This window comes from Oncorhynchus tshawytscha, linkage group LG01 (genome assembly GCF_018296145.1).
Source record: "Oncorhynchus tshawytscha isolate Ot180627B linkage group LG01, Otsh_v2.0, whole genome shotgun sequence".
NCBI lineage: Eukaryota > Metazoa > Chordata > Actinopteri > Salmoniformes > Salmonidae > Oncorhynchus > Oncorhynchus tshawytscha.
The window spans coordinates 48,525,923-48,547,722 of NC_056429.1; the positions used below are offsets into that span (position 1 = coordinate 48,525,923).

Consider the following 21,800-nt stretch of genomic DNA (forward strand, 5'->3'; position numbering starts at 1 on the left):
ATGCTAGAGGGTTCAGAGTTAACCATGATAGTGAGTCGTCTGCATTCTGAGGCCCAGGCTTGTATACAACCTTTAATCTGTAACGCTGCATTCTCAGCGCCCATCTCTCGATCCAGGCTGGTGGTTTGGATTTGAGAATAAATTGTCTCTAATGGCTTGTGGTCGGTTACTATTACAAAGTCTTTGCCATAGAGAAACACATGAAACTTCTCGCACGCCCAGACAATGGCGAATGCCTCTCTTTCAGTCTGAGAATTGTGTCGCTCTACATCTTTGCAAGCACGGCTAGCGTAGTACTGCGTGAACCATCTATTTGCTTCTGACTAAATATAGCTCTTAGCCCCACTGGACTTGCGTCCACAATCACGTGTGTCTCTGCATCTTGATTGAAGTAGGCCATGTTGTGTGAATTGGCCAGTGCGTTCTTCAGCGTGTTGATTGATGATTCTTATTCATCTCCCCACGTCCATTTGCATGATGCTTTTGTGACTCTTCTCAGTGGTTCGGATGTGGTTGCCAGATGAGGGATAAATCTGACACAGTAGTTCACTAGTCCCAAGAAACTCCTTACTTCAGCAGCATTTGTCAGTCTGCGTGTGTTCTGCACCGCTTCCACCTTTGACTGACCTGCAACGATGGAGTTCTTCGAGAGAACGTGGCCCATGAACTCCATCTCCGTCAGTCAGAATTCACATTTGTCACTGTTGAGGCTGAGCCCCCTTTCCTGCAGTTGTCTCAGGACTTAGTGTAGTCATTTGGTGTAGTATGGTGTAGTATGGTGTAGTATGTTCTTCCCAAACACAATGATATCATCTGAGATGTGGAAACCCTTGATGCCTTGATGCCTTATAGGACTTGCTGTGATGTGCTGATATGTCTCTGGAACAGAGGAGACACCAAACATTAGTCTCTTGTAGCGCCACAAACCTGTGTAAGTCACAAATATGCTCAGGGAACGAGACTAAGATCTCAGTTCGATCTGATGATATCCCCACTTTAGGTTAAGTTTTGAGAAGACCACGGCTCCTGACATGTCCATCAGGATCTCGTCGATAGTGGGGATGGGGTGTCGCTCCTGCACAATTGCTTCATATGCTCTACACACGTCAACACATACACTGATGTTACAAGTTTTTCTTGTGTACTACAACTAATGGTGACACCCATAGTGTAGGTCCATTCACTTCTTTCTCAATAACATCCATGTCCTCTAGCTTGTTCATCTTCTCTTTCAAATAGCTTCCTGACACCGAATGGTATTCTGTGTACTGGCTTTGCAACAGGTGTGACAGTCTCATCTACATTAATTCCTAACTGGAAGTCTTTCAGTTTTCCCAACCCTGTGAAACAGTTGTTTTGTTAACTCCTGTAGTGAAGCTTTGAAAGTCTTTGTGTCATCCTCTTGGACTGCGATACGTTTGATAAATTCCCCTCTGAAGGTGAAATGTGAACTTACATTCTGAAATGTTGCTCTGATTTATCATCCAAAGGGTCCCAGAGATAACAAAGTGTTGTTTTGTTAGATAAAATCGTTTTTCATATCCTAAAAAGGTCCATATAGCATGCAGGATCGATTTTGTATTTCCACTCGTTCAATTTGCAAAGAGAGGAATCTGTGAAAATCTCACCCTTAACATTGTTTCAACCAGTCAAATCACATTCGTATGTATTCCTCAGAGATCCTAGAATGTAACAAGACTTCACTATATCATTAGGGGTGTAATATATCCTATAGGACACCATATTTGGTCAAAGAGTGACGCCTTCATGGCACACCGATGACGCAGGCAGTCTTCACTTGAACGACTAACTTTGTCAAATAAGCACCAATCGGGGTCAAACAAGCTAGCTAGATAGCCAATGTGCTGGGCTTTATGGGAATATCTGTAAACCATGTATCTGTCGTAAAATGTAGCTACTATCCTTGTACGACAGTATGACTTTTCATTTTGGACATAAATTATAAGAATATTCAGAGTTATGATGTTATGAAAATGAGTTGTTTTGGAAAATGTTGAACTTATAATATGGCTACTAATACTGGAAAAGCTGAATCAAAGTCCAAGTATACAGATTTGACAATATTCTTGCAGAAAAATGTAATATGAATGCGAATGTCTCCTTCACAATTTGCCCAAATGTACCTGGGTGACTTCACACTTAAATTTACCTCCGTTTGTTCTGTCTTCAGTTAATCACCCGGATCATTTACCCCATTCCCGCCTGGTCGTCGGAGGATTCCGCTACCCCATTGGATCCACCTATTTACTCCCATCAACTCACCACCGCTGCCCGCTACGCCACCTGGATATATCTACCCATTCACATTCACTTGTAAATAAATACTCACCTTCTTCCTACTCCTTGTCCTGGTCTGCTTCTGGGTTCGATTTTGAAAGAACGTGACAGAACGATCCGGCCAAGGATGAACCCAGCGGATCTGGACTCCGTTTGCCATGCCATTACCCAGCAGGGGAAGACATTGGGACAACACAAGACGGCGCTACAGGAGATAGCGGGTTCAATCCAGAACTTATCTGCTAGCTTGACACAAATCCAGGATCAGCTCAGTTTGCCGGCGATTCATTCACCACCTGTTTCACCCATCTCACCTGCCGTGTCTGGTGCGGTTTCCTTCCGTGAACCCAAGGTACCGACGCCTGATAAATATGAAGGGGATTTGGGAAGATCTTGCCGTTCTTTTCTTATGCAGTGTGGGTTAGTGTTTGATCTGCAGCCCCATTCTTACGCCACTGACAAGGCTAGGATAGCCTTTGTTATTGAACTGCTGCGTGGAACAGCTCTGGAATGGGCTTCAGCCGTTTGGGAACGACAGGAGACCTGCATGGCTTCATACCAGGAGTTCACGGGAGAGATGAGAAAGCTTTTTGACCATCCAGTCCGAGGTAAGGACGCAGCTAAACGTTTGTTCACTCTTTGCCAAGGAGCTCGCAGGGTGGCAGACTTTATGATCGAGTTCAGGACATTGTCTGTGGAGAGTGGTTGGAATGAGGAGTCACTACAAGCGGCTTTTTACCAGGGGTTGTCGGAGCAACTCAAGGACGAGCTGATATCCTATCCAGAGCTTAGTGATCTAGACAGCTTGGTCACCTTAGCTATTCGGGTAGATAATAGAGTCCGAGAGAGAAGGAGGGAGAAGCAGTGGGGTCCATCTAATCAATCTGAAACTCGGTTACCATTCGGGTCAGGAAGTGGACCAGAACAGGTTGATCATTTTCCTTCACACGGAATTAGTGGAGGAGTCCTGCCGCCAGATCCTGAACCTATGCAAGTGGGGCGGCACGGGTTAACTAAGGACGAGCGCCAACGTAGACGTGAGACCAACAGCTGCCTCTACTGTGGTAGCTCGGGACATTACATCTCCGTTTGTCCTCAGCGCCCGTTAAACTGCTCGGCTCGTTAAGTTTGGGAGGTTTGTTAGCGAGCCAGTTTCAACCTCTCAAGAGCCCTGTCAGACCTTGTTTTCCTGCTACCCTCATAAATAAGAATCAGAGTTTAGCGATTAACGCTTTCATCGATTCAGGTGCCGATGACAGCTTCATTGATGCCGACTTAGTGGAACAGCTGGGGCTTTCCAAGGAGCAATTACCGGAAGCCATTGAAGCAACCACTCTGAACGGCAGTATTCTGGCACGGATCACTATGAGGACTGAACCGGTTAAGATGTTGTTGTCGGGGAATCATTCAGAGGTTATTTCTTTTTCATTTTGCCTTCCCCCATGTTCCTCTGGTTCTTGGATACCCCTGGCTAAGAGAACACAATCCTTCGTTCGATTGGGTGACTGGTAAGGTAACTAGTTGGAGCATTGAGTGCCATGCTAACTGCCTCAGGACTGCCTGTTCTCATGCTGTCCCCAGTCGGGTCAGTGAGTCTGCTCCTCCTGATTTGTCCCTGGTTCCTGAAACATATCACGAGTTGGGTGAGGTGTTCAGTAAGCAGAAAGCTCAGTCACTTCCTCCCCACCGACCTTATGATTGTACAATTAAGCTGTTCCCTGGAGCTGCCTTTCCCAAGGGACGGTTATACAGTATTTCTCGACCTGAGCGGGAAGCCCTGGAGACCTACATAAAGGAGTCTCTTGCTGCAGGTCTCATTCGTCCCTCGTCATCACCCCTGGGAGCTGGATTTTTTTGTGAGTAAGAAGGATGGCTCTCTTCGACCGTGTATTGATTATCGGGGGTTGAATGATATTACGGTCAAGAACAAGTACCCCTTGCCCTTGATGAGCTCCGCTTTCGATTCTTTACAGGGTGCTACTGTGTTTACGAAGCTTGATCTACGCAATGTGTATCATCTGGTTCGGATCAAAGAGGGGGACGAGTCGTTGACTGGATTCAATACACCTATGGGACATTTCGAGTACCAGGTGATGCCGTTTGGACTTTCCAATGCTCCAGCAGTGTTCCAAAGTTTGGTGAATGACGTGCTGAGGGATATGATCGGTCTGTTTGTGTTCGTTTACCTGGATGACATCCTGATTTTCTCCAATGAGCTTTCCAGCCACATCCAGCATGTTAAGCAGGTCCTGCAGCGGTTATTGGAGAACCGTCTGTTTGTGAATGCAGAGAAGTGTGATTTTCACGCCCCACACTACATCCTTCCTCAGGTACATCATCTCCAAATCAAATCAAATCAAATCAAATTTATTTATATAGCCCTTCCATCAGCTGATATCTCAAATACAGAAACCCAGCCTAAAACCCCAAACAGCAAGCAATGCAGGTGTAGAAGCACGGGGTGAGATCAAGGGGTGAGATCAAGATGGACCAAGAGAAGGTTCGGGCGGTTCGGGATTGGGCCCGGCCCGGTACGAGATTGCAGCTCCAGAGATTCCTGGGATTTGCGAACTTCTATCGGAGGTTTATCCATGATTACAGCCGGGTGGCCGCCCCTTTAACTGCTCTGACGTCTTGCACCAGAATTTTCTGTTGGACTCCTGAGGCAGACCGAGCATTTCTGAACTTGAAGAGCCGATTCACCAACGCGCCGATTCTCTCTCAACCTGACACTTCCCGTCTGATGTGGGGGTGGGCGCCATCCTGTCCCAGCGTAGCTCCACTGACTGTAAACTCCATCCCTGCGCCTTCTACTCTTGTCGTCTTTCACCAGCTGAGAGAAACTACGATGTGGGTAACCGGGAGCTTCTCGCTGTAAAGCTTGCCTTGGAGGAGTGGCGTCACTGGTTGGAGGGAGCGGAGCAACCGTTTGTGGTCTGGACTGACCACAAGACTCTGGCTTACGTGCAATCGGCTAAACGTCTCAAGTCCCGTCAGGCCAGGTGGGCTTTGTTTTTTGGACGCTTCAATTTTCCCCTGACGTTCCGACCTGTGTCGAAGAACGGCAAAGCGGACGCCTTGTCCCGGATGTTCTCCAAGACGGATGAGAGTGGGGCCAAGACTGAGACGATTCTTCCCCAGAACCTTGTCATGGGAGCCGTTACATGGAGGATTGAGGAGGATGTGATGGCGGCCCTTCGGACGCAGCCCGGCCCCGGTAACGGTCCACCCGGTCGATTGTTCGTGCCTGAGTCGGTCCGTTCGGCTGTTCTTCAGTGGTCCCACGCCAGCAAGATAACTTGTCACCCTGGCCTTGCTCGGACTATGGCGCTACTGCGCAGACGATTTTGGTGGCCTGCCATGGGAGAAGATACCCGGAGGTTTGTTGCCGCATGTCCTGTTTGTGCTCAGAACAAAAGTACCAATCGGCCCAGCTCTGGGCTTCTTCACCCACTACCTATTCCTCGGCGACCTTGGTCGCATCTGGCCCTGGATTTTGTCACGGGATTGCCCCCTTCTGTTGGGAACACGGTCATTCTGACCATTGTGGACAGATTCAGCAAGTTTGCTCATTTTGTACCACTCTCCAAGCTTCCATCTGCCACGGAGACGTCCGAGATCCTGGTTAGGGAGGTTTTCAGGGTCCACGGATTGCCCAGTGACATTGTTTCTGACCGTGGTCCTCAGTTTACCTCTGCTGTCTGGAGATCCTTCTGTTTGGCCATTGGAGCTACAGTCAGTCTCACTTCTGGATTTCACCCACAATCTAATGGTCAGGCGGAGAGAGCCAACCAGAAGATGGAGTCCACGCTGCGTTGTCTTGTCTCCTCTGATCCCACCTCTTGGTCATCTCAATTACCCTGGGTCGAGTATGCCCGTAATACCCTTCCTTCATCTGCCACTGGGATGTCCCCCTTCCAATGCTTGTACGGATACCAACCTCCCTTGTTTCCTTCTCAGGAGAGGGATCTTTCGGTTCCTTCTGTCCAGGCCCACATTCGTCGTTGCCACCGGACCTGGCATCGGGCCAGGAAGGTCCTCCTTAGAGTTTCTGACCGGTATCAGATCCAGGCGAATCGTCGCCTTATTCCTGCTCCCGCTTATACCATCGGAGATAAGGTTTGGTTGGCTACACGGGATCTTCCTCTACGGACTGAGTCGAGGAAACTGTCACCAAAGTTCATTGGTCCGTTTGTGGTGGAGAGAATCATTAACCCTGTTGTGGTCCGACTCAAATTGCCGGCAACGCTTCGAGTACACCCCACCTTTCATGTCTCCTGCCTCAAGCTGGTTCTCCTCAGTCCTCTGTTGCCCCCTCCTCCTCGGATGATCGGAGGTGGTCCTGCCTACACGGTGCGCCGCATAATGGATTCTAGACGGCGGGGTCGAGGTTTCCAATATCTCGTGGATTGGGAAGGATATGGTCCAGAGGAGAGGAGTTGGATTCCTCGGCGTCAGATCCTTGATGACGACCTGCTTCGTGACTTCTACCGCCTCCACCCTGGCGCTCCAGGTAGTCCGCCCAGTGGCGTTCGTCGGAGGGGGGGTACTGTCACGAATCCCGCTTCCTGAGTCTGTGTTTGCCTGTGTTTCTGTCCTGGAGTGTGTTTCCGGTGTCCTGGAACGCACCCTGTCTGGTTGCCGGGCGAATTAGCTTGTTGGGAGATCGATGTCCACCCGCACCTGTATCCCATCAGTAATCTGCACACCTGTCCTGATCATCACCTCTCCCCTTCAAAAGCTCTGACCTGACATCCATTCCCTGCCGGATCGTTAGCCATGAACAGTATGTTGTGCCATAGTATCAGCCTCAAGTTGGATAGAATTTGTTTTGTTGTTTTTTACGTATTGCTTGCCTTAAACTTACCTCTGTTTGTTCTGTCTTCAGTTACTCACCCGGATCATTTACCCCATTCCTGCCTGGTCGTCGGAGGATTCCGCTACCCCATTGGATCCACCTATTTACTCCCATTAACTCACCACCGCTGCCCGCTACGCCACCTGGATATATCTACCCATTCACATTCACTTGTAAATAAATACTCACCTTCTTCCTACTCTCCTTGTCCTGGTCTGCTTCTGGGTTCGATTTTGAAAGAACGTGACAACCACCTACTGCATCTTGCCATCTTTATGTAATACATGTATCACTAGTCACTTTAAACAATGCCACTTAATATAATGTTTACATACCCTACATTACTCATCTCATATGTATATACTGTACTCAATACCATCTACTGCATCTTGCCTATTCATTTGTATTTATGTACATATTCTTCATCCCTTTACACTTGTGTGTATAAGGTAGATGTTGTGAATTTGTTAGGTTAGATTACTCATTGGTTATTACTGCATTGCCGGAACTAGAAGCACAAGCATTTCGCTACACTCGCATTAACATCTGCTAACCATGTGAATGTGACAAATAAAATTTGATTCGAATTGATTTGATTTAGAGACACATTAGCGTTTTGAGACCCAAAAGCATAATCAGAGTTCTAACTCCCCCTTGCGCTGGTCTGGAGCAATGTAGCAGTGACGCAGGGTACCGTACTAAACCACTAAGTCCCACAGCATAATCTCAAAACGTTTAGTTGAACAATTAATATAATTTATTGCTCTATTATTTTATTATCCAGTTCTGAAGACGGTAGAGTGCTTCTATTCAGCCCATGATGTAGACCTATAACCTAACTCACTACTGTAAGACCGTTCTTCATCAGACAGTCACTGGACACTGCGCCATCATGTGCTCGCCACACAGACACGTATACACACACACACACACACGCACGTACGCACGCACGCACACGCACACACACACGCACGCACGCACGCACGCACGCACGCACGCACACACACACACACACACACACACACACACACACACACACACACACACACACACACACACACACACACACACACACACACACACACACACACACACAAATGCAAATGCAAGGTAACGACACACCTCAACACCATAGAGGTAGAACAGATGTGCTGACAGAAAACATCTTTGTATCAGATCAGGTTTGTGTACATTAGGGCACACAAACTGAAACATTATATAACATTTTTCAATGGAAATGAAAAGTAATGTTTCTTATTGCACAAGTCCAGGTAGTCCCCTCCTGTTTCGGTCTGTTTTCCTCCGTTTGGTGCCTAATGAACACGACCATGCTGAATCATATAATAATAATAATAATCCATTTATTTTACATAGCATTAAAATGTTCCATTAAAAGTTGAATCTCAAAGTCGCTTTAAAAACAATTTAACAAAAAAATGGAGAGATCTGGCAGTGGCAACTCAGGTAATGGGAAGAGGGGAGTGGGGGAAGGCGGAGGAGGGGAGAGGAGACTCAAATCTGATTACTGATACCTGTGAGGAAGAGAGGAAAAAGGATTGTAGAGGGGTGAGTCAGAGGAGGAGGCATGTGGGTTGATGGAGCAGGAGAGGACCTTGAGGCTCAAACAAACCTTCGAATGATGGGGAGGAGAGAAGCAAGAGAAATTACAGAGAGGGAAGAGAGGAGAGGGGGGACCTGAGTTACTGTAGTAGCAGTTGGGTTGGGGGGACGTGGGGTGCTATTAATGTCCACTGGTGGAATTCCAGACATTTTCTATGTTTTGTTTTGTTTATTTGTTTGTTTTGTTGTTTACAGGATGTACTTGAATGCAGCCGTTTTACATGTAATTGAAGTTGTAACAGAGATAGACTATGCGGGGAAAAATAGCAAATGTATTAATACTACAATTGATATTTAAGGTATTATACTGTCCATTGCCATGTTAAGGTTGGATTTGGCAATATTCCAAAAATAATATTTGTGCTGCTATTGGAACAATAATATTGAAACAAAAGTTAATTAATTCATTTATTTTGTTGGATCATCTTTTTCTTGGAGTATCAATAGGGTGGTAAATTGAAATGCTCTCATATACTAATGTACCTGTCTCACGACTTCCGCCTAAGTCGGATCCTCTCCTTGTTCGGGCGGCACTCAGCGGTCTTCTAGCCGGCAACGCTAGTCTCAATTCCCTCATTACATGTTGTGTACTTAAACCTCTGTTCCCCCCATGTCTTTGTGCGGAATTGTTTATTGTAAGTGCATATGCACGTTTTCTCTGGTGCGCGACAGGTTTTGTACCCATTTTGTTTGTTGTTCTGGTTTCCGGTGGTTTTATGAATAAAACTGCTCCGTTGATTACCCAGTTTTGCTCTCCTGCGCCTGGCTTCCCTGCCACCAGTTACGCACTCTCTTACAACCTGCTCTCCTATCTACAACATTTTTCCTGTTTGTTTTTTAAGGCTGTTGAACAACTTCATTTTCTAAAGCCAAGGGTAAGATTATGGAGAAATATTCCTACATCGTAATATCTGACTAAATCAAACCTGATCTACCTCTGTACCTGTCAGTTAGTGTAGATAGAAATGTGTAGCTACATGCCAACTTTTGTACACTCACTCAGTCATGTTGACTGTGCATGTCATAATGATGGAATAAATCTCTCAAGTGTAATCATGTGTACTGTATAAAAAAAAATCTAATTGTAGTGAGAATCCAATTTTCTAATGTTTATAGTCCCAACCACATACTTATACTTTGTAGAACATTTTGATTTATAATCGCCTTTCTTTTATATCAGTTCAGCCTCTTTCTACTACACACAGAGCAGTAGCAGGTCACAGGGGCTCTTCAAATCACACCTGCTTTTTACAACCTTACAACCCATATTAACTATTATGTAAATTGTACTATCAATGATATAACAATATACAGAGATTGTTTCGTGTATGCATATATGGGGTAAATACAGTATATTGGTTCATCCAAAATACACCAAAAACTATTTTGGAATTAAAGATTGATTGCTTCATAGTCCTTTGAGCTCACTTGAGGATTTTATTTTGGAGCATTTGTTTCCCTGTGTAGAAACTAAGCTCGAGAAAAACACGTGGCCCAATTCCAAACAATAAGCAGACTTGTACAACTATCATTGGCTATTTTTCACAAACGTTTCAGGGGAGGCATCAATCGAAGAAAGAGAGAGAGTGCGCGTCCTCGGTGGCGCTGGTCATGGTGTTGAAATGCCTAACTGTGTCGTGTGGGGTTTCGGCTTGTGGGTAGTCAATAGGCTTACTACTTAGTCTTAGGTCAAAAGTCGTAGTATAATTCTTTAAGTCATCAGTCGAAACAAACAAGCTCAGAAACTGCTCCTCCTGTCATCATCCTTAATCTCAATTCTTCACTTTAAGTGGGTAACAGTGGAGTGACACAGAGAGCTGTAGCTTTTACACTGACAGACTTCATTTGATAAAGAGTGTCCTTAATGACGCACACATGCACACACACAAAAGGGTTCTTTGGCGTTCTTTATACAACGGTTGGGTCTAATCCTGAATTCGATAAAAGCCATTCCAGCCGGTGTCTATTCCACAAGTTACCACCGGCTAAATCTATGACGTTAAAATGCTTATTTTCCCTGTTCCATCTGACTGCAATGTCTCATCAGCCCAGGCAGGGAAGTTATAAACTTGATCTCCACTATAAAAATCATCTAGACATTAACTCATTAACATTTCTTTTTGACTAACATTTAAGAGATTTGTATAAACCTTACAGTCTGTCTCTTCGACATTTGCGACATTGTTGGCTAGCTTCTCTGAACAACAGTGTCCTAACGAGAGAGCACATTTTCTATGCCAGGAGAAATTGTGCTTTATTAGCTCATTGTTATGGATGTATCCAAATAAATGTCACTGTTCTTTCTGCACTGTTTGACGTGGCTGTAAATTAACCGTAGTTGGCTAGCTAGCAAGCAAGGGATAAGAATCTTTCCAGCCAGTGTGGCAATGAAACATTTGGAATGAACGACTGGGTCACACTTACGGAGTGTGATACAAAACATAAAGACTGAACGACTGGGTCGCGTCTCTGGCAACTGAACCAATAGAACGAACGACCAGCCGGCTTGGGTAGCAACCTTATATTTGTTTCGGGGCTATAAATTGTGGAAGGATGAAATAGTATGAAGAAATTCATCAAAATAAGATTTTAATTAAAATATTTCAATCATTATATGAACATATTGGTAACCCATTGTAAAAGGGATAATGCCCCATATATATCCTCCAAACACCGGCTTCTCGGGCATTATCACTTAAATATAGAACCATTTATTCTAAAAGTGTAACACACTCCGTAAGTGTAAGAACATAAAAACCAACTATTGGAATAAATGTATCAACAGTTATTTGATTTCAATTTTCTCCTCGCATTTCACCGCGGTTGTAATAACAATTTTATTTTCAGCAGTGCATAAATTAATTACACACATTTAATAACCAAAATATCATTATATCCCCCTTTAATATCATAAATGCTGTTCACAAGGGAAGCTCTTAATAACGCACGGGCCGTAACTGGCCATTATCCGACTGTAATGATATTACAGACCCAATTACCCATCATTAGACAGGCTTCTCTGCATCTTATGTGCGTTGATCCAATCCCACCCTCCTCTTCCAAATTTCAGCTGCAGTTTGGAGCCTCATTTCGCCTCTCCATAGAGACTCCGGCGTCTGCACCGTGTTGTCCCAGATGCGCTTTAAAACTAATTGAAAGGGTCCTGTGGTATATGTTTATCTGCAGAAGCTATATAAATCGTGGGACCCCTTGCTGTGAAGAAAATCAAAATTCTGGCCGTTGTAAATGTTGTGATATGCCAGCCCCTTGTAAAGTGGACCTGGTAACCCACCTAACGAGCAGACAATCTCAAACCCAACATAGAAGTAACCAAATAAAGAAGTGCACCGGCTGTGTGTATGTGTGTGTTTATGGTCAGGGAATAACCACTGGTATAACAGCAGAGTAATCTGCAGGGGGAAAATATTTAAATTTTCAGATAGGCTACCTGGGAGAGTTGTTTCCCACCTGGGTCGGCCCCTGACGCACGCACGCACGCACGCACGCACACACACACACACACACAAACACACACACACACACACGCACACACACACACACACACACACACCGAGATGGTCCCACTCACAGTGAGAAGACAAAGCCACGGTAATCCGATTAGAACCAATTAGGCGTGAGATTCTAAAGGCAGCAAGAGCTGAAGCCTCAAAACACTGTAGACATCTGGGCACTCCCAGAGAGAGAGGGAGAGCGAGAGATAGAGGTAGAGTAAAAGGAAAAGGAAGATGAACTCAGAGAGGGATGTTGAGGGGGAAAGAGGGGAGTGAGTAATAACGAGAGTGATATAGAGGTTGTAGAGATAGTGGGACAGAGAGAGAGACTGTGACTGGAACTGGAACTGCCGGTTCCTGAGACAAACAGGAAACTTATCGCGCCCTCTCAGCATCCTCTCTTCCTCGCTCCCTGGACCAGCGCAAGACAAATACTCAGCAGGTATCAGCGGGAATATCTATCAGATAGGCCTATCTACCATTTTCTATTATAGATAGGCTACATCTTTATTATATAATTTACAATAATTGATATTACTTTTATTGCAAGAGGCAACTGGGCATTATTTCTGATTTGTCTCTTTAAAACATTTGGTGAGTGCTGCCCTTGTCTTATCCTAATGGACTATATTGATGAGGAATAATAATAACTTTGGAGTGAGCACATGGCTTTCTTGTTATGTGATGTTTTATTCCAATGTTTTATAGCCTAATGGCATGGTTTGCCTACTTATTTTTATAGTTGGGTTATTTGGGTGAAGAGCAGGGAGTTTTGTGGAGTTTCTTTAGTTGATCTACTTTGTCATTCGTAATATCAACACTATAATAATTTCACTGATTACGCCATTTGACTAATGTCAAATACCCATACAGACAACTTGGACACATCTGGACCCGCAATTCTCTGATCTGCAACTGAAATTATTTGGTATATTTTCAGATTTCTCCGTGACATCGGGCTTTTGTCCACACAGAACCACAGATAAACGAAGCCACCTAGGAAACCATAATGTTTTACTTCCACTGTCCCCCTCAGCTGGATGGAGAATGTTGTCGGACTAATACATGTAAGTAAGCTAAACTATAGCCTAAAATGCAGCAACTTTTGGCTGAGTCGCCATAGATAAGCTAGAACGTGTTGACAGTGGTTTTATCTGGGAAAAGCAGGCTTATAACTACTTCAGTCTATAACTTCTCTATATTTGCAATCAAGTTTAAATATCTGTAGCCGGATGCTACTCCTGAATAGGCTGTAAGAAGAGTGATTTAAGTTGTATGACTCTGCAATCATCTGAATAGCATATTTGTATCACTTTATTTCAACGTGGTAAATAAAGTGTGTGTGTGTGTGTGTGTTCGTGTGTGTGTGTGTGTGTGTGTGTGTGTGTGCATGTGTGCGTGTGTGTATGTATATATATATATATATATATAGCCCCGGGGCTGAGGCAGGTGTGTTGTCCCGTCTGCAGCCACATGTTTTAGTGTCTCTCAGACCGGGACATCAATGTTTTCATGGCTCTAATAACATGAATACACTAGATCATAGTTCGTTTCAATGGGCCATCCTATTTACTCACATCCTAAAAATAAACAACTGCTTAATTAGTATTTTGTTAATTTATGTGTGTCCACGTCAGGTTTTAAGTGCAAACAAACAAAAATATATTACATTTGTTTATACCGACAAGTATTTTTATTGGAACATTTCTTAGATGATGTTGTTATGTTTCTAGTGAACACCAACGGGTTTCCCAACCATTCGTCAGCAGGTGATTTTGATGACGGCTTTCTGCGGAGAAAACAGCGTAGAAATAGAACAACATTTACACTGCAACAGGTAGCAACCAATTATAAAACTCTGGACTGCTTAGAAATGTAACTCTGTAGACTACATTGTTATAACGAACTGTGTGAACAAAACCATGTGTCAAGCTAGCTAGGCTACACACATTTAATTTTCCATAATAATGTTGATAACGATTATTATGATGATGCTTAACATTATTTCCACCATAAAAATAAAATGTATCACTTCCTTATTGCTTTCAGTTATTTTAGTTAATAGCATTTTGTTAGCATTTTGCCTAGTTAGGTTAGTCATCTTTTGTCTCTAAAAGTAGGCTAGACTACTTACAAAAACAGACATTTTGTAGATTTTGTAGATTTCGTTCAAAAACCATCACACCAAAATATACAATTGTGTGTCGTATTATGAATATGAATAATAAACTTGCATAACTTTAAAACAGCATATTCAATTTTCCCTTTTCTCAGTTGGAGGCTTTGGAGGCTGTGTTCACGCAGACTCACTACCCCGATGTTTTCACACGTGAGGAACTGGCCATGAAGATCAACCTGACTGAGGCACGTGTCCAGGTGAGCACACACACAAGGCACTCTGTCATTGTCTTGATACGCCTTAATAATTTATCCACTTCGACTAAAGTCCCCTGTTTTGGGGACCTGCATGGTTCTGGTACCAGTTCGGACCGACATTTTCACTTATAAATCAATCTGTGGACACCATAAATTGGAATGGCTTGCATAGAGCAGTAGCCCTGATTCTCACAGACACATATATATGGTGTATAGCAGGATGTGAAATCTGACACCACTTGAAGCTGGGATGTTCCTCCTACCATTTAACTGTCCATCAACTCCAGGCTGAACCCTATGTCACAGCCACTATTAACACATATGCCTCTAAACCTTTCATCATAATGCAGTGGAAGAGAGTGATTGCATTGCTGTAGCACATTCAGAGATCGATTTATGGCCAGTAATCTAAAATAATAATAGATTTTAAACAAAATACACTTTCTGTTTGTCATAGATGGACAAGATTAATATGAGCTGAAAGGTGAGTTCCTACCGAGTTCAGGAAGCCAAGCTAGAGCTCTGTGAGATGTTCACAGCTATGCGGGTAGATGTTTTGATCAAGAGAGACCTTCAGAAAATATGGACTTTTTCTCTAACAATAAATATACAAATATGTATTTTACAGTTTTATGGAAGGTGAAATTATAGCTAATCATTTTAGAAATGTATTATATAACATTTAGAACAGAAATAAGTCATTTGAAGTCTTATTCGTACAGTTTTGTTGAATAGGAAATACATCATAAAATATTTCAGATTTTCATATTTTTATCAAATATGTACTGTGTACTTAAGCTTGTGTCCCCAAAAGTGACTACACACTGGCAATGTATAACTATTTTTGACCAGAAAGGTGAGATTTGAACCTTTCTTGGAGTATGCAGCATTACTAGTTATTGTTTATGGCCCTCTCATGATAAATTATTACTTTTGGCGATTAAGTAGATTACATTTTCGATTAGATTTAGCTACATTTAAGACGTTTTAATAACATCAACATAATGGTGAATATGAAATTAAGTTGATTAATCGGTCATTCATAATTAACCAGCGATAATGTTCTTCACTAATTTGTCGACATCTCAAAGGCTAACAAAAAAGACATCATCCATGTGAGTCCATTTCCATGGCTCATAAAAAAAGAAGCATAAGGGATGCTTTTAAAGACAGCAGTAGATAAACATTTTTAAGACAGCATTAAGGATGTGCACGCTCGCAGCCACACACACGCACATACACAAACACACCTTAATATTATTTAAAAATGTGTCCATTTATATTCTGCCCCTGCCCTCCACATATGCGTGGTTATAAACTTGTTCAGTTGTAATTGAATTCAGTGTGTCCTGTATGTAATTCCATGCATTCCTGATTTGCTTTTGGGGTTTGTTGTGAGCGCAGATCTAATTGTAGGAAATATAATAGTTAGGCTTTGCTTCCCCTGGGTCATCTTACTATCGCTTAAAGCCGACAGCGCGCTGCATAATGGAATCCCGAGCTGTAAATTAGGGATTGTAAACAAATTATTCTGTTCTAATCCGATTACAGCATTCTTATTATTAAATCTGAACATGAATCGGATGCAGCATACAGGGACATTATTATTAGAAAATAAATGTCCTTTCTGTTGTAGTGTTGGATGGCTTGTCTTTATGTGCATGTCAATGGATTTCCCCCCTCCTTAAAGCAGCAGCCAAATGGAGATTAATGTAGCAATTACCAGCCATTCAGAGGGACGGGATCACGACTCTTAGCTGTAAGGTGCTGTAAGGTGCAGGGTTGAGATAGTAGTCTCACAATGATAGCAAGCCGCCATATTGTTGTCCTGTCACTAAACCAAACTGTTGTCCTTTTCTTTTATATCGACTGAATGCAATTCGTTTTGTTTGGATGCTGACATCATTGTACCTCGGCTCGTCACACAATAGTGACTGTTCTGTCCCGCGTGCAGGTTGCATACAGTCGTTCTGATTCGCACTCCCGTCCAACCCATTCCATTCACACACATCATGATTAATGCGTGTGCGAGCGCAGTCTTAATCGAATCTGATGTTGTCAAACAATCACTAAATAGGGGAATAAACGACTTAATCACAGTTCTCTCACTCAGGCACCCGACTGTTATTGGGAAGTCATTAAAATATGATAATGAAAAATTGCTCAATTAAATGTTGTTATAGGAAATGACCTTCATTCAATTAGGATATAGTAGTTGGCAGTATGTATCGGGCTGGAGACTATGGGTGGGTGAAGTTTGGGAGAAGTTGCAGTGCAAAGTCATTCAGGCAGAGAGCTTTAGTCCAACACACACACACACATGCACACACATGCACACAAACACAGGGACTTCTATACCTTAATATTATCATGAAACAAAAATGACATTTTTTTTATAGTTAAATCACCATATTTCAGTGCAGAGACATGATTCATGAAATCTGTCAATTTTCTGACCGACTGTATCATACCTTCCACTCCTGGGTCTCTTTTGAAAATTGATTTTATCTCCATGAGACTATACAACACGTCAACATACAAAAGCAGGTATTCATTAGAATACTTTAAATTGCACAAAGGAGAGAGCAACATTTCGTTTTTTCCTCCTCTCCTCCTGTGCAGGTGTGGTTCCAGAATCGTAGGGCCAAGTGGAGGAAGACTCAGAGAGGGAGTACAGACCCCGACGGAGGTAAGGAGCAGATTAACGAGGGAGGCACTCCTCCGTCCAGGAGTCTGAACTCCCAGTCTCCTGTGGACCAGAGCAGGAAACAGAAGGAACCTCTGGAGATGCAGCAGAGGTGAGAGAACAGGGATGGGGACATAGATGGGGACAGAGATGAGTTTCTGGGGAGTGTTCCCCTTCAGAGTTAGGCCTCTTCTCCCATAAAAAGTTTTTACCAGTTGCCGGTGACGTTGACACTGTTCACTGTCATGGGGTATTGAATGCCTGAATTTGGGGATTCTGATTTAGCCAATGTCCATGGTGATGAAATCTCACTCTCCCTGTGGCCAGTAATGTTGCAGCTGTACCTCATGGCTGCTGTCCACTGTTACTTGGTGCTGAACAACAGATCACAGGAGTCTGAGTGTGCAGCTGTCCATGGCGCTGAAATTGCAGATCACATTTATTTGCTTGTTGTTTACATCGGACCTTCCACACATGATTAATTCACCACAAATGGTAACCCACTCATCTTCCCCTCCTCTCTCCTCCTCACTCCTCTTCACTTTCTTTCAGTTGCAGGATAACCATAATCTCTTATCTCTGCTCTGAATCATTTTAAACTAACCTCAAACCTCTCTCTCACCCCAGTATAAACCGAGCAGTAGGTCCTGGTGGGCCGTTCTTCCCATCCTGTCTACCAGGGACCCTCCTGAACTCAGCCACCTATGCCCAGGCGCTGTCGCATGTTGCCACAATGAAGGGTACGCAAGATTCAGAATGTAGCACAGCATTGCATTGTTGTTTTTCATCACAAAATGGGCAGCTCCTTTTATATGCGCAGCGGCATTCAACATACTTTTGTACTACCTGAAATTTGAGATGCGCCATATCATTCCTTCCGCAGCTGTGGGTGCGGAGTTGTCGCTTGATTCCTTGATCTGATGTATAGGCAATATAGGCTATTCATCAAAGTAGTGTATTTTGCATCGATAACCAAATGTAATCTCAGCAACTGTTCAAACAGTAAACCAAACAACAAGAATCCATCCAAAAAGCTATTTTGTTTAGAAGTAATAACTGGTTATTCCAGGCTATTGTGAAATGGTAGAACCTACTGTAGCCAACTAGCTAGACGTGTGAACTAAACATGATGACGCTCTATTTTGAGCTGATATTGGAATGAATACACAAGCAGCATATCAAACTGGGATAATGTTTTACACTAAACCGTCAATATAATATATAATATATGACCAAAAGTATGTGGACACCTGTTCGTTGAACATCTCATTCCAAAATCATGGGCAGTCCTCGCTTTGTGCACGGTTGAATTGTCATGCTGGCACAGGAAAGGGCCTTCCCAAAACTGTTGCCACGAAGTTGGAAGTACAGAATCATCTAGAATGTCATTGTATGATGAAGCGTTAAGATTTCCCTTCACTGGAACTAAGGGGCCTAGCCCGAACCATGAAAAACAGCTCCAGACCATTATTCCTCCTCCACCAAACTTTACAGTTGGCACTATGCATTCGGCAGGCATTCTCCTGGCATCCGCCAAACCCAGATTCATCCGTCGGACTGCCAGATGGTGAAGTGTGAGTCCAATGGTGGGGTGCTTTACACCAATCAAGCCAACGCTTGTCATTGCGCATGGTGATCTTAGGCTGCTCGGCCATGGAAACCCATTTCATGAAGCTCCAGACGAACAGTTATTGTGCTTACATTGCTTCCAGAGGCAGTTTGAAACTTGGTAGTGAGTGTTGCAACTGAGGACAGCAGATTTTTGCAAGTTATGCAGCACTCGGCGGTCCCGTTCTTTGAGCTTGTGTGGCCTACCACTTCGTGGCTCAGCCATTGTTGCTTCTAGACGTTTCTGCTTCACAATAACAGCACGTACAGTTGACCGGCGCAGTTCTAGCTAGGCAGAAATTTGACGCACTGACTTGTTTGAAAGGTGGTATCCTTTGACAATGCCACGTTGAAAGTCACTGAGCTATTCAGTAAGACCATTCTCCTGCCAATGTTTGTCCATGGCTGTGTGCTAGATTTTATACACCTGTCAGCAACCGGTGTGGCTGAAATAGCTGAATCCACCAATATGAAGGGGTGTCCACATTTTTGTATATATAGTGTATATATATATCTGCATGTAAATCGACGAAGAGAAGCTGATAGTAACCTTAACAGTTAACACAACGAATGATAAGAGGAGAGAAGGAGGCAGGTGATGGTGATGATGATGATGGTGGTGGTAATGATAGACATACCCTACTGTATTTGTAAGAAACCCTAAAACAATTTCCTGACCCAGACCTGTGCGTTTATTAATTTGTGTGTGTATGTGTGTGTGTGTGTGTGTGTGTGTGTGTGTGTGTGTGTGTGTATAACCAGGAGGTGGTCTGTGCTCTTGCTGTGTTCCTGACCCCATGGGCCTGTCCTTCTTGCCCCCCTACGGTTGTCAGGGTAACCGTACAGCCAGCGTGGCAGCCCTGCGGATGAAGGCCCGTGAGCACTCCGAGGCCGTCCTGCAGTCAGCCAACCTGCTGGGGAATGGCCATGGGCATGGCGCTGGAATTGGAGGCCTGCCCAGGGACGGGGTATCTGGGGATGGGTTGAAAAGACCCAGGATGGAACCTGTCCTGGGAGTCATATCTGGATCAGTGTCTGGTGTTTCTGGAGCCGTGGGGGGAGGAGCAGGGGGCGGACTTACTCTCAGCCCAGGCTCCAAGGCCCCGACTCAGGGTAGAGGGTCTGACATGCACCCCCTCTGCCCCAAGGAACCACTAGAGAAAAAGTGAGTGTGTGTGTCTGTGTTCGCTGCCAAGAGGAAACAGACGTACGGACAGTGAGGATGTACAGACAGACGTACGGACTGGGACTTTAACTCCTGTAGTGTGACTGTGCCTGTTGTTATGACCACTTTCCCTCTCCCTACTCCCCCTAAAGCACAAATATGGACCTATTCCTACTGGAACAGGGTGAGGAGTGGGTGCCCAGATATCATACTATATGGATTTAACTATCAAGATATTTATTTATTGTGGGTGAATTTGCTGAATGCAGTGGGCTGTTGCTGAACCTTTATAATGGACTCTATATGGGCTCTTTGTAAGGGATAACTTGAGTACATTGTGTGTGTGTTTGTGTATGTGTGTGTTTGTGTGCGTGTGCGTGTGCTTGTGTGTGTGCGTGTGTGAACAGAGACCCTGGCTGATGTGAATCTGAGGCATTTCTCTTTCTCTCTCACCTTGGCTACACACTCCTCCTTGTGTATTATTAGAGTATTGTGTTACAGAATGTCACCAGACAATGTAACATATTATGTTTGTATTCTTATGACCACATGTAAAACACAATGTGAAATATTGACGATTCCATTGTTTCACTGGAGCTATGGTCATTATTGTTCAGGTTTTTAGGCTAGCGACCAGAGAGAACTGCAACTAATTATTTATTTATCTTGTTTAACTGACAGAGACAGTGCACATAAATCAACATATACATTTTCACATCAGTTGAAGCCGATGTTGCTTCGCTGTCCCTTGGCTAATAGATATGATACAACAGTTGTGTTGGTATCAGGGCTGTTGCTAATATTTATTCAGTCTGTTAGCACTTCTGTAGTGTTAATAGCGTTAGCCGAACCCAGATCACTTTAGTCCTGTTGTCTAAAACAATTAAAGATGTATTCTCTCCTGTTGCCTCCCGCCACAGCCATCTGCTCCTATCCATTATTCATCAGCTTCCCTTAAAGCTGGAGAGACGAGAGCGATCATTGTTCTTATTATTTATTTACTTTTAGGAACGCCAACGCCACTGCTTTTCTCTCTCTCCCCCTCTCTCTCTCCCTCACTCTCACATGCCTCCCCCTCTCTCTCTCCCCTCTCTCACATGCCTCCCCCCTCTCTCTCCCTCTCTCTCACATGCCTCCCCCTCTCTCTCTCCCTCTCTCTCACATGCCTCCCCCTCTCTCTCCCTCTCTCTCACATGCCTCCCCCCCTCTCTCTCCCTCTCTCTCACATGCCTCCCCCTCTCTCTCCCTCTCTCTCACATGCCTCCCCCTCTCTCTCTCCCTCTCTCTCACATGCCTCCCCCTCTCTCTCTCCCTCTCTCTCACATGCCTCCCCCTCTCTCTCTCCCTCTCTCTCACATGCCTCCCCTCTCTCTCTCCCTCTCTCTCACATGCCTCCCCCTCTCTCTCCCTCTCTCTCACATGCCTTCCCCCTCTCTCTCTCCCTCTCTCTCACATGCCTCCCCTCTCTCTCTCCCTCTCTCTCACATGCCTTCCCCTCTCTCTCTCACTCTCTCTCTCTCTCTCTCTCTCTCTCATGAGATGCATCGCCAGGTTTCAATAACCCATTGAACATGATACATGCTAATTATTTATGCCTAAATGTATATTTACAAAACACTTTTTTAAACACCCAGAGCCTCCTTCATGGTTCATCAGCAATTGCTTATTAATTCATTA

General features: G+C 44.1%; 1 protein-coding gene across 1 annotated transcript; it reads left to right on the plus strand.

The window, feature by feature from the left end:
- The first annotated feature begins 13,106 nt into the window (after positions 1 to 13,106).
- On the plus strand, positions 13,107 to 20,127 carry LOC112260656 (dorsal root ganglia homeobox protein-like). The gene is made up of 6 exons (XM_024435935.1): positions 13,107 to 13,355; positions 14,022 to 14,125; positions 14,563 to 14,664; positions 17,287 to 17,462; positions 17,978 to 18,090; positions 19,721 to 20,127. Exons 1-6 carry the CDS (start codon positions 13,298 to 13,300, stop codon positions 20,125 to 20,127), a joined length of 960 nt encoding a protein of 319 aa, XP_024291703.1. The 5' UTR covers positions 13,107 to 13,297.
- The last annotated feature ends 1,673 nt before the right edge of the window (positions 20,128 to 21,800 follow it).